The sequence below is a fragment of the Montipora capricornis genome, chromosome 8, assembly GCF_036669925.1.
Source record: "Montipora capricornis isolate CH-2021 chromosome 8, ASM3666992v2, whole genome shotgun sequence".
In the NCBI taxonomy this organism is placed as follows: Eukaryota; Metazoa; Cnidaria; class Anthozoa; order Scleractinia; family Acroporidae; genus Montipora; species Montipora capricornis.
In genome coordinates this window covers 37,172,949-37,185,448 of record NC_090890.1, presented here as the reverse complement: position 1 = coordinate 37,185,448, position 12,500 = coordinate 37,172,949, and the positions used below count along the sequence as shown (strand labels likewise).

At 37.9% G+C, this 12,500-nt stretch overlaps 1 protein-coding gene and 1 long non-coding RNA gene across 3 annotated transcripts in view; one reads left to right on the top strand and one right to left on the bottom strand.

The window, feature by feature from the left end:
• LOC138058977 (palmitoyltransferase ZDHHC17-like) overlaps positions 1-12,500 on the top strand; it is a 46,997-nt gene that overhangs the window by 8,891 nt on the left and 25,606 nt on the right. For both annotated transcript variants that reach the window (XM_068904461.1, XM_068904462.1), the window contains exons 8-11: positions 286-374; positions 1,186-1,311; positions 6,089-6,228; positions 11,495-11,602. In XM_068904461.1, coding sequence (XP_068760562.1) covers positions 286-374; positions 1,186-1,311; positions 6,089-6,228; positions 11,495-11,602 — 463 coding nt within the window. The remainder of the gene's footprint in view (positions 1-285; positions 375-1,185; positions 1,312-6,088; positions 6,229-11,494; positions 11,603-12,500) is intronic.
• LOC138058978 (uncharacterized) lies at positions 4,380-6,062 on the bottom strand. Its single transcript, XR_011134118.1, has 2 exons — positions 5,640-6,062; positions 4,380-5,460 (listed from the first exon to the last, which is right to left on the bottom strand). It is a non-coding gene; the product is annotated as an uncharacterized lncRNA (long non-coding RNA).

Below are 12,500 nucleotides of genomic sequence, written 5' to 3'. Positions count from 1 at the left end.
GTGGGGCGGACTTTGTTGAGAGATGGCAGATGAAAAAAAAAGTCAATATTGCATGCATAAACAAAAAAGTCTTCAGATTCTCTGGCCATCCCTTTGAGTGCATACTATGCCTGGTAGCGGCCTATCCAGTGGGTACTGTGACACTTTAAAAACCCTTCCACTGGCGGTAGCTGGTCAGTGTGAATTGTTATTGGTATATTGTGCTATTGTTGTTATAATTCAACATAATCTGTGGAATTTTAATGTAGACTTAAGCTTTTTGTTTATACTGCTTTATGTCAACAGCACTTCATTGGGCTGTGATGTCAAATAATCACAATGTTATTAGAGTTCTTTTAAAAGCTGGAGCCAGCATGGATGCATTAAATGCTGAGGTAAACTTGTGGAAGAACCATGACTGTAGGTGAACTGCAAATTGTAGACTTTTTCATAGTAAAGGCACTCAATTGAAAAAATAGTCAAGTCACAAAAGTGGTTTCTACACTTGTCTTAATATGGATGTTTGGAATTGTCTACATACTTCAAATCATGAGTTTTTGTTCTCTCTCTGAAAAAGAAAGCTGAACTGTAGCTACAAGTAGTTAGAGATAGATGATACATGTAGCTGTAGAGTTTGAAGACTGGCATTGCTTGCAAAAAGAACCACATCCCTTGTTCAAGTGAAGAATAGAATAGAATAGAATAGAATAGAATAGAATAGAATCTTTATTTATCCACGATAGGAGTTAAAGCTAAAAATCTTGTGGGGTCGTGTACTTAACAAGGTTATTACATTTCTAAAAACATCCAAGTAAGAAGCTATAATACAGTAAAACATTAACATTCAAATTTTCAAATTTTTACATCTCAACTTAAAAATACGTATAATCAGTTAATCTATTCCTAACTGTTAAGCCTGATAAACCAGGAAAGGTAAAACTCCTGAAGTGATCATTTCTCCTGAGTAGACTACGAAGTTTCTTGGGGTCGATACTACCTACATTTTTGACATAATGGTTGACAAACTTCCAAAGCACTGAACCTCGATATGCTAGTGAGTACACATTTCAGTGCCTTTTTTTAAAAACAGCGAGGGCAGTGGAGACCTGAATGTTTTCTAGCATCGAGTACCAAAGTTTACTTGCACAATGGCAACACTCTTTACTGGTATTTGCTTTTCCTGCAATTTATCTTCGTTTTCATTAGGGACAGTCTCCATATGACCTGGCAAAACAAAAGAAGAGCAAGTGGATTTTAATGCAGATGCAGATGATGTTACAAGACAGAGGTCAAGGAAAACCAGCATTTTTACGGACCTTAACAAATGACAAGGTAAGCCTTGCAGAGAGTGGCACTGTCTTATTTTTGTTTGAATTTCACCGAGTAATAAAACGGAAATGAAGTAACCTATGGTTGAGCGTGTACATGTCAGGGGCACCCAACGAGAATATAGTTCAAAACCACATAAACATAGCATTGTTAAACGTTTTTTGGTATCTAAACGGTAGATATAGGCATATTTTTATCCCCTAAAATTTTTTCATCTGTTCGGATTTACTAGCTGAAAGTCTAGTGATCCGAAAGTTATAGGGAAATTTTCAGCCAGAAAAAAGGCTCCCGAAAATTCTAGGTGACCTTTTTAGGGGAAAAATCCGTTAAAAATGGGCAATTATACCATTTTTCAGATGTTCGAAAATCCTAGGACAGGCAGGCAAGCAAGAAATTTTACAACAAATGTCCCGAAAATTCTAGATCTCAAATCGTCTTCCGAACAGATATTTTCCGAAAATTGACGTTGGCTGCCCTGACATGTACTATTTCTGTTAAGGTGAAGCATAGCTTAGTACTTCAACAAAAGTGAGCTTAAGCAAGAACGATAACTGCGACTATGAGAACGCCACAAAACAATTGGGATACATTTCCTTGCCGTTCGCGTCTTGACAACGACTTGAAACGATCAGATTTGAGATTTTGTGGAGGACACGAGTATCTGACGATGAACTTTCAATTTTCTCTCCCAGCATCCAAACCGTTCATACGAATTATCAGGGGCACCCAACGAATCTGTTCCTCACATTATCTGTTCCCTAGAGGAATGTTGCTGGCTGGCAAAAATACAGGTGTTTCGATGAGCTGGCTGGGAAATTTTGTTATTGATAGAGGTTTTGCCTGGGAATTACTGACTTTTTCTAGCATTTCAATGCGAGCTGGCTGTAGAAACTCTGAAGACTGAGGACGACTAAAAAAAAAAAAAAAAAAAAGAAAAAAAACCTCTTCCCTCTCCCAAACATACGACGGCTGGTCAGAGTGATTGCGCTTGCGAAAAAAACCTGTTTTGTCCCGGTTTTGTCGCTTTTGTTCGGTCCTTTTTGGATCGAGGGATTTGAAAGCGCGCGGAATTCCTGGCTGGGAAATAAATTTGATCAGCTGGCTGGGAAACCAACCAATTTTATCTAGCTGGCTAGGAAATTTCTTGTATGTCTTGCTGGGAAAAAGGAACAGATAATGTTTTCCCAGCAACACTGAAAAACACCTGAAAATGCCTTAATAACATTTATTTTCATTAACTGGGGTATAATAATACATTTTACAACAAATTGGTCGTTGGGTGCCCCTGAATTACGAGTTATTGATGTCATCTTGCAAGTCATTTTCAGGCCCTGTCCAGTGTCCACACTTTCTCATCCGTTTTCGCCCTCTGTCACACTGATACGATCGAAAACGGAGATGTATGTTTGTGAAAAGGGAGGTTTTCGAAAAACGCTCTTGAGATTGAAAATTCTTGAAAATCGAGGTTCAGGGTCTTTTTGTAGACAGGTGTTTTCTAGCCTGCGTAGCATGGCGGTTTTTTGTCGAGCCGGGCGCACGAGCGGCGAAGCCGCGAGATTCGCGTGCGAAGCGCGCGAGAACGAGCGGCGAAGCCGCGAGGAAAATAATTTCAGTTGCTCCTGCCCCAATCTCCTCGCGGTTTTTCTGCCCTCGCCCGCCTTTATTACTTAGCAACCAAAACCGCCATGCTACGCAGGCTAGGTGTTTTCGAAAAGGCTAACTTCACTGGCATTTGCATGTCTCAATTTCACTTGTGTGTATCAAAAAAGCATAAATAATCCTACGTGGCGGAAGATGTTGCAGTGATGTTTTTGACCGGGTTTCCACCTTTATTGCATGCTTGGAGCATAATATTGCTCTTATCAATTTATGATAAGGCGTTGCCATCATACCGGACATCATCATACCGGACACCGCGGCAAAATGAGTGCGCAGGCTTGAGCCACGCGCGAATCGTTTCCACGCGCGAGGGACTGGTATCAATTGAATTTACCATAGAAACAACAGCGCGGCAAAATGGCGGCAATTTAAATTCTCTGTGTTTGTTTTCATTTTGCGATGATAAGGACAACACTACTTTGATAAGGTGTAAGTTTTGAAGAGAGCTTCCTGAAAGACCAATATGCCGTGTGTCGTTTCAAACCAAAAAACTATGGTTCAAACCAGGAGAATTTTTACCTTGCATTCGAGCGCTAGAGCAAAAGGACTAAGGTCGTAATGTTATTAGTCGCGATGGTCTCTGCGTTGGTAAACTTCTGGGGGGAAAACTGTGCACTGAGAAGGAAAAGGCGGGGTAAACATCTTTGCAAGGGCACAGTGATATTTTCTACTGCGACGATGGCTACGGTTTCTACTGTTGCACGAGGATATTGTCTGCTTGTTTCATTGGAATCATTTGAAAGCGAGAAATAAGTTCTTTTCATGCCCGCATCCCACTCATTCGGTAACTTGGATAAGTCACTTCCCTGCCCTCCATTCTCATATTTTACAACACTAGTTACTTTTCCAAGAGCAAGGCAATAAAATAAAGAAAATAAGTCTTCATTTTAAGAGAGGATCGCAAAAAAGTTTTGAAACTAAGTATAAATTTGACTCCAATGCTACTTGATGTTTCCCTTTTACTTGGAGTTTGGTAGTGGTCCATCGTTGAAAATATTTTTCCAGTATTTTTCCTGCAGCTGGCTGGTAACTATAATTTTTTCTCCAGCTTTGTCGATCACCTTGTAGAGCCTTGCTGGGATGAGGGTGGGGAGACATGAGAATCATGATAATGAAATAAGAAACCATTCACCTGCATGTGTTTGGAAAATACTGATTTCACTTTTGCATGCATTGCACCAGCAAAAATCCAGCCTAAATTTTGCACTGTGTGTAAGATACTGAGAGAGGAATGTAATCATACATCCAGCAAGACTAGAGGCATTCTGCTTCATACTCTAACATTTTATTATGCACAACTGATCCAGTTTCACTACCCAATGATAGACCCACGATGACTCTATCAACAACAACAACAACAACCACAACAACTACTATGGTATGTGTTACCACAAAACACAATATACAGTAACTCAAATATCTCTATAATTTTATTGTTGTAAGTACCGTATATTCATTATTAAGACTATTACAAGTAGGAGCATTCTCAGAAGTTAATATCCAAACTAATGCTTAGCAAGAGAAAGACTAGAATAACATACAGCTGTATTAATGAAAGTAAGACAGTTTACTTGGATTAAAAAACCAAATTATATTTTCTTGTTCAAACATTGACTTAGAAGGTGTGGAAAGTAAATAATTATCGTCCCTTTTCTAGACAATTTTGAAGAGCTGTTTGGAAACCATCTTGTTTTAATCACTGACATCCTCACATCTGTGATGTTTAATTTGCAGTAATACTGTTGTCAAATGCAGGATCTCATGCAGGAAAAAATGAGAGATGAATAACAACCCTGGCTTTTTTCATCACAAAACCAATAAAATATTCAACGCTGAAATCCTCATCACAATCTCTGAAAACAATCTGGAATGTTGCTTGCCATGCATGGTTTGACCAGATCAGCACACACACACCAGGAAGAGTTTTAGACTTAAGCACTGGAATAAGAATAAATGACATGTTTAAGAAACAACAGGAAACTGATCAAAGTAAAACAATAATATTTAATATTATCACTTGGTCATTTTCATGCACAGATGTCACTTAAGATACTTGAAAAAAACATGGAAATCTGTGCCCTATTTGTAAAGATCCCTTTATAAAAAAACTAAACAACTTAACTGACTCCCTTAATAAGAGGTTTTGTCTAACAATGCAGATAAAAACAGTTGCCCACATCTTGAAAGTAATGACAGTCAAAATGACAGCCAACCAGATATCAACACTTTCCACAAGATTTCTTCAGGTCAGATGACTGGAACAATGAAATCAACAGAAATCTAGAGATCAATTAAATTGAATCATACCACAACCTGGTGTGTCCTGCAAAGCAACACAGAGCTGGAAAAGAAAGAGCATCACCATCTACCATACAAACCATTGCTCTTGCTGTGGAGAACCAGGTCACAGAAAAATCTATGGCTCTTGTATCACATGTCAGAGGTTAAAACTTCTGTTTTGTCAAAACCCTCCGCGTTTTTAGAGGAATTGCCCTTAGGCGAAAAACAGTAAACGAAAAATGTTATCAGTTTAAAATTTACACCTTTTAGGTCTTCCACGGTGTGACCGAAACACGAGCAAACAGACCGTCGAGCAAACAATGGTTTGGCACAGATAACTTCCATGGAAACGACATAAACAAATAAATGTTTCATGCCTAAAATAAGCTTACCTCTTTTGACTTTCTCGTTGGAAACAACTCGGAACTACTGCTTAGTTTTTCTGTCGAGTCTATGTTGAGCGTGAGATCTTGATCATCAAAAGGTCCAATAGAACTTTTCCTTCACCGCCGAATAAACTCAAACACAAAGAGCTCAAAAGCTCGAATCAAATGAATCAAATGTGTTCGAAGCGGAGCATGCGCACTCATTTTGCCGCGGTGTCATCATACCGTGGACTCAGTTTAAGCATGCGCAGTATGGAGAAGGTAAGGTTGAGCAGAACCTGGTGACGAAATAGTATGTTTTGTTATCCTGTTTTGGTGGTTTAGTGTGAATGGTCAAAACACTGTGGAAGAGCTTTTGTGTGGACATAAAAAAAAAACAAACAAACAGAAAACGTAGATTTTTGAAAACGCATCATTGTGGATGGAACTTTATTTTGAGTTCCTTTCTGTTTCAGGTTGTGCAGAGATATGTTCAGATTGGGATGCCATTCTTCTTGTTATTTGGAGTTGGGACTGTCCTAGAGTTTTCGTCGTCATGGGTTGTATTGCTGCCTCTTCTATGCGCTGTAGGAATAACAACACATTATATGTTAAAGTAAGTATAGTCTATTAAAGACAGGTAAGGACATAAGAATGCCGTTTTACCCGTTTGTGGCAGAAGGAACACGGTTTATCGACCTTAATTGAGTCAAACGTCGCACTTATCCAACCTCGTCCCCAGGGCCTTCTCCTCTGCGATTTTCAAAATGGCGGCTCGTCTGGAGAAGACCCTGGCCAACGCTGAACTCACGTGATACAAAATCTCCAAAAATCTTGGAGATTTTTATCACGTGACATTTTGAGAAAGACCAAAACAAAATGGCGGCGAAGCATCGCGTGGGAAGCAAAACACCGGTCAAAGAACGCTTTAAGTTTGTACACGAGGCAGTGGTGGCTTCGCAGTAAGATGAAATATTTTTACGGACGTTTTAATTCTGGAGCAGGACTTTTGCGCTTTAAAAGGACGTGTACAAAAATCCAAAAAAGTATCTCAATACAACGTTGTGAGCATTTGTAAGTTTATTACACTTTCGTACTCACTTTATTTAACTGTCATTGAAATCAGATTGAACATCAAAGAGAAAAACTCAGCTGCTCTTAAGTACAGAGTGAAAAACTCTTTGTGGCCTCATATTACTAAGCTTATTCAAGCAAGATGATCGAGTCACATACTCCAACTTGCTATGTGAACATGAAGTAATGAACTCTATATAAGCTTATTTTAATTAGTCTGACTGAAATTAAATTATCGATTGATTGAATGATTTCCTTAATTCACAGGCATCGCTTTTTATTAAGTCTAATTAACAGAAGTTATTAAATTGAGTCTTAAGCTAATTATACACATGCAGTATACAGTTTTAAATGACTTAAAAATATACTCTAATGATTTAAAAACAGCACTACACACCCTTGTAATTGACCCTTTTTGGACCTACAGGTATGAAAATTTATATGATTAGGCTTTGGATTCAATTAAAAACTTAGGGGCAAAGAGAATCTAATTTTTGCAGAAACTTACGTTGTATAGGTGATATTCTATAACCTATTTCTGGCTGATACTGTAATCTGGATGTATATAGGAAAATGTATAAATAATTAGAAACAATCTGGAAACCCATTTTCAATTCCTTGCTGAACCACATTTTCACTCAGTTCCTTAATCAAATGAAATTATTGCCTGATAACCCAAGGCTATATTGTTGTTAATTTTTCAGTTGGGCTAGTGATGTTCTTCATGCCCATAAATTTTAAGTGACCTTTTTGGTGGTGGGGGGTCAATACTTATGTTTTTTTTAAACTACTGAATTACTTTAAGAAAACAAATAATTATTTCAATTGTTAATTTATTTTTTATTGTTTAACCTGGGAAAAAAGTTTGACTGTTATGTAAGTATATCCTTTTTGCAGCCCACAAACTACAAAACTGATTTCCTTGCAACAAGTTTTTGCATGAATTGTTAGGCTTTGATTTACCATTGTCTAACCTTGAACACCACTTAATTCCAGTAAACTATGTTTGCCATAATGACCTGTTGCATTGTTCTCTTTATCAAATGACATTTACAGAATAATACTGAGAATGAATTTATCCAAAGATGTGTGTTGTTGAATTTTAATGTTCACCAGATTAAGTGTAAAATGGAAGAAAATACTGACAGTGTAACACACTTACACACACTACATTTTGTAACAACCACTTCAAGTTCAATAATTGCTTTATCATTGAACTTGAATTGCTTGCCATAAAAAATAGTGTTTGCAAGGCATTCAGTGGCAGATTCAGACTTTGAACTAAAGGGGGGTGGGGGGTGGTTTTGTGTTTGTCTTGCCTGCCCAGCCGGCTTTCCTTCCATCTGCGTTCTTTTCTATTTTTACCCAAAATAGGGGGTGGGGCAGGCTTCCTGGACCCCTCACTGGTATTGCATGCCATTGATCCCTGAACAATAGTTCTGTAAAACAGACATATAATTGTTTAATGTTCCTCTAACACACATTTGGAGGTTTAACAGATTGGCCGTGAAAACAATAAAATAACCAACAGAAACAATGGCCTATTCCTGAAAACAATAGAGGTGGATGAGTCCAGGAGCAAATAGAGGTTCTGAAGAGCTGGGTGACTACTGAACATTTGTACATTGTGTGGGTGAGGAATTTGTAATTTGCAACTTGTTGTTGCATGTTGCTGGTTGATAGTAATCACTGCTGTGACCGAAGAAACAATCTAATTTGGAAACAGTAATGGTAGAAAACCCTTTCTAACTACTACCCCAGACCCCATCCAGTTGTCTGTAAACAGCTTTGAAGAATATAAAAGGTTTCAAATAAGTAGTATAAAGTTCACCAACACAAGTAGACATAAACAGTGCAAATTCTTTCAACATGCCTTTATTATGCCAACATTGATTGAAGACAAGGTTGGGAATGCTTGATTAATACAAACGTTTTCAATGTGATACTTTATATATGATACATTATATAGTTATCACTACCTAGATCAAAGAATACTACTTTGGAATATGTAACTTCTATTTATCTTCTCTGAGTAACTAATACTCTGTTGAAATGTTTCCACCTATAAACCTTACTTTTGAGGTTGCCTTAGCTTGTGGAATACACTGAAAGATATACATGTACAGCAGCTTTCATAAATGTTCTATTGACCGCTTTCTGTGAGTGCTAAGATGGTTCATCAAGATGGCAATTTATCTACAGTAAACAAGAATTGAAATAAGGCCCCCACTTATAGAAAAACTAACACAGTAAGGAATGTAAGTGTTTAGACACAATAAAACAGGAACCATTTTCCCTGGCCAGGTACTGAGAAAAAAAACATCATAGTTCAGCATTTCAGCCAGAAAATTATACTTAAGGACCAAAGTGGCCCCTGAAGACTTGTTTCAGGGGCAAATTTCTTAGATAATAGTTGGACCTAAAAAATTAGTCGCCAGAGGTCTGGCATGAAGGACCTGCGTCAAGAACAATACAAAGGCATACAAGACAAAGTCAATGACCATGGGTTTGCAATGCATTATAGGGAGACACAGCAAAGCAAAAGGATGGAGTGACTTCTTTTCTTATGTTACGTGTTTTAAAGAAGCAAAGATCTTTCAATATGGCTTACTAGAAGAACATAAGGTGTCCTCAACGTAGCGAAAGGAAGTCACGATTATGGCAACTAAACTAGAATTTTTGGTCGCAAAGAAACAAATGTTAGTCGCATTGTACATTGTTAGTTCATTGGCAACCATATTGGTCGCATTTTTGAGCCTTGGGATGGTTATTAGAATACTATCCTGGGTTAAACCTGCATGCAGCCTTTTAACAACAACAAGCTTTATTACCAAAATAAAAGTAAAGGGCTAAATTGGCCCTTTCTCCATTTCTCTGGGGGCGGCCTTCTCTAAATGCAATGCAGGATTCCCACAATGGTGCGGTCTGGCGGAAACACTGAGTTCAATACAGTAAACTTATTTTACATTTGAATCTCAAACATAGCACTGGCAGTTAGTTTGATACTAATAATATTTCTGCAAGAAGTCATGTGCATTGTATCAAATAATATGTATTTAATACCTATAGGCTGGCTCCAAAATTACTTTAACACCATCCAGACAGCAAATACAATCATTTGACGACATAAATACCATATGGTAAAATCTAAGAATATTCACAAGAATATTTTCATTTAAAAATAGAAGAACCGTAGCCAGGGTAGAACATATTAAAAAATTATTATAAAAAACGTTCACTGGCTATATACAGTTAAAAACTTTCGAGCTTTCGGCTGTCAGGCTACAATGGAAAACGTTGAATATTTTCAACCTAAACGTCGGCAGAAAATAAAAATATTCAATTCAGCCTCGGCCACCAAAACAATATTATTATTAGAAAAAATAGTGCATTTGAAAAGATTTGAAGTAAGCCTAAACCTAATACAGGCAGAAGGCCTATATTTAAGGAATGTGTCCAAGAAAATAGAAGCGATTTTCCGTATATTAGAACAGTGCTCTGTAACGAGCAAAAGCTCCTTTTAGATTTGAAATTCGAACATAAAAAACGCTTCAAACTCTTCTTTGTTTCCGTACGCGGAAAAACTAATTGCACATGAATACAGAACAACAAAAACAGCACATAAGACCACATGTGTGAGCTGCAGCTCGCTAGCTGTCGGCAGATCTAAGTTTACACGCTCGTTATGTATATTTTCCCGGGCTTATTTCTACTTCTATGGTATAGGTTACATCTTTTAAATTAAAATAAAACGGAAAAGATTCACCTTTCGAATCGTTAATGGCAGTTTGATTCAACATCGCTTGAACTGAACTGCAATCAACCTCCTAAAGCCCTTTCTTTTTCGTGTAAACACTCGCTACTTCCGCCATATTTCTTTAAAATGTATTTAAACCAATCAGCGTGTTCGTATGAATGGGCTAATCAACAAAGGTGTTAGTTCAGCGTTGGCCAGGGTCTTCTCCAGACGAGCCGCCATTTTGAAAATCGCAGAGGAGAAGGCCCTGGGGACGAGGTTGCGGACTTATCATTACCTTAATTCGTTGTTTGTCTCATGTGAAGTTCGAGGTTTTGGCCCGGGCCTAATATGCTGTGTATAACGAAATGAGCTGAAATGAAACAAATTTTTTAAATTGTTGATTGCGAAACGCAAATTTTAGTCCGACCTTTGCCGTAAATGCGACGCCAAATCTCTTCATCAACGGCATTGAGAAATGGAATCGTTTACTGAAATTTAAACTATAGAATCTTCGTGGGTATTCAGTAGAGCCTGTGATCAAAGAGTTTAACAATACTTTATTATTTCTGCGGAACCTACATGATCCACAAATGCAAATCAGTGAAGGAAGACGCCTTACTCCTCCCAGATTTTATGAACAAATTTATGAGAAAATACGAGATTGAAACTAAACGAGTGCGATAAAAGATACTTCCGCCATACTGTTTATGACGTATTAATATAGGAAAGAATGAAACGCACGCCTCTTTCTCTTTTTCCTCTTTTTTCCCTAACTCAGCTTCATCGTATGGAAATGTGTTATCGTAATGTTTTTGTCAAGTTAGAACAGTAATTCATCTCCTATTTCCCTTTTGTAATGTTAATGCAGTGACCAGGTTTTTTTTATTGTCATGTATTTCTAAAGAAAATTCCTCGTGGGTGTTCTGACAGATCTTGATTTCGTTACTTTGCGTGTCAGTTATCAAAATTTGAAGAAAGGATAAGGGAGGAATCTGAGCAGAATTTTTGAGGGCTGTGTTTATTTATATGTTGTTAACAACACTTTCTTATTGTTGCTGTTGTCTTTCAGGCTGTTTTCGTTAAACTATAGTGATAACAATACTGTAGTGTTTGGCTGGACACTTGCCACCAAAGCGTTTCTTTACTACAACATTTTTACCATTCACTTGTACTATATCCTTCCGAGTGTTTTCTGAATGTTGTGTATGATCCAGTTTATGCTGTTGTTATTGCCCTCCACGTACAAAATAATGCACCTTGTCACGTTAATAAAAGGGATCTTGGGGCCTGGACAAACGGGAAATGTTTGGCGTTTAAATAACATCAGATATTGTTTGGTGACCAAAACGTGCTATTTTTGAAGTAAGTGGCCAAACGGTTCAAACCTGTTTGATTTAACTCAGATGAAACTCTACAAGCAAAGAACTACGGGTCACAAATACGTAAAAAACACGTGAATACAAGCGGCTGAGCAAGCGCGGTACGCATGCACGCGCCAAACTTGTTTGATACGGCTGGCCAAACGAACAAGATTTCGCACATCAAACACTTGATGGCCTTCAAATTTTATCAAACACGATCAAACAGCACCAAACAAGGTGACCAAACGGTAAAATGGTTGGTTACCTACCATGTTTGATGTTGTTTAAACACCAAACATTTCCCGTTTGGCCAGGCGCACTTCGTGACTATTTCAATCTTTCTAATATGACAAAGGTGTGTTAGTTCCTCAACTGGTCGGAACGGCGCTTAATTTAGGGGAGAAAATGAAAATTTGTTCTCAAGTGCTGACGTCCTACATAAAACCTGAAATTTGGCTATTTCACGTGGCTCTTTTGCAGACGACGGCAAAGAAATGGACAAAAGTGAAAAACGCACTTGCAGGGCGTGCAAAGCTATTGATTTTGCCCACTAAATATGCAAATTTATGACGTTTTCGTTGCCGTTGTCGTTGCTTAAACTCTCTAATTAACAAACAAGGCACAGTGATGTTACTAATGGGATGAAGAGTAAGGGGACAATTCGTGACGCCTAGCAAAATCGGCGTTGATCTAATGACGTGTACTTAAATGGGC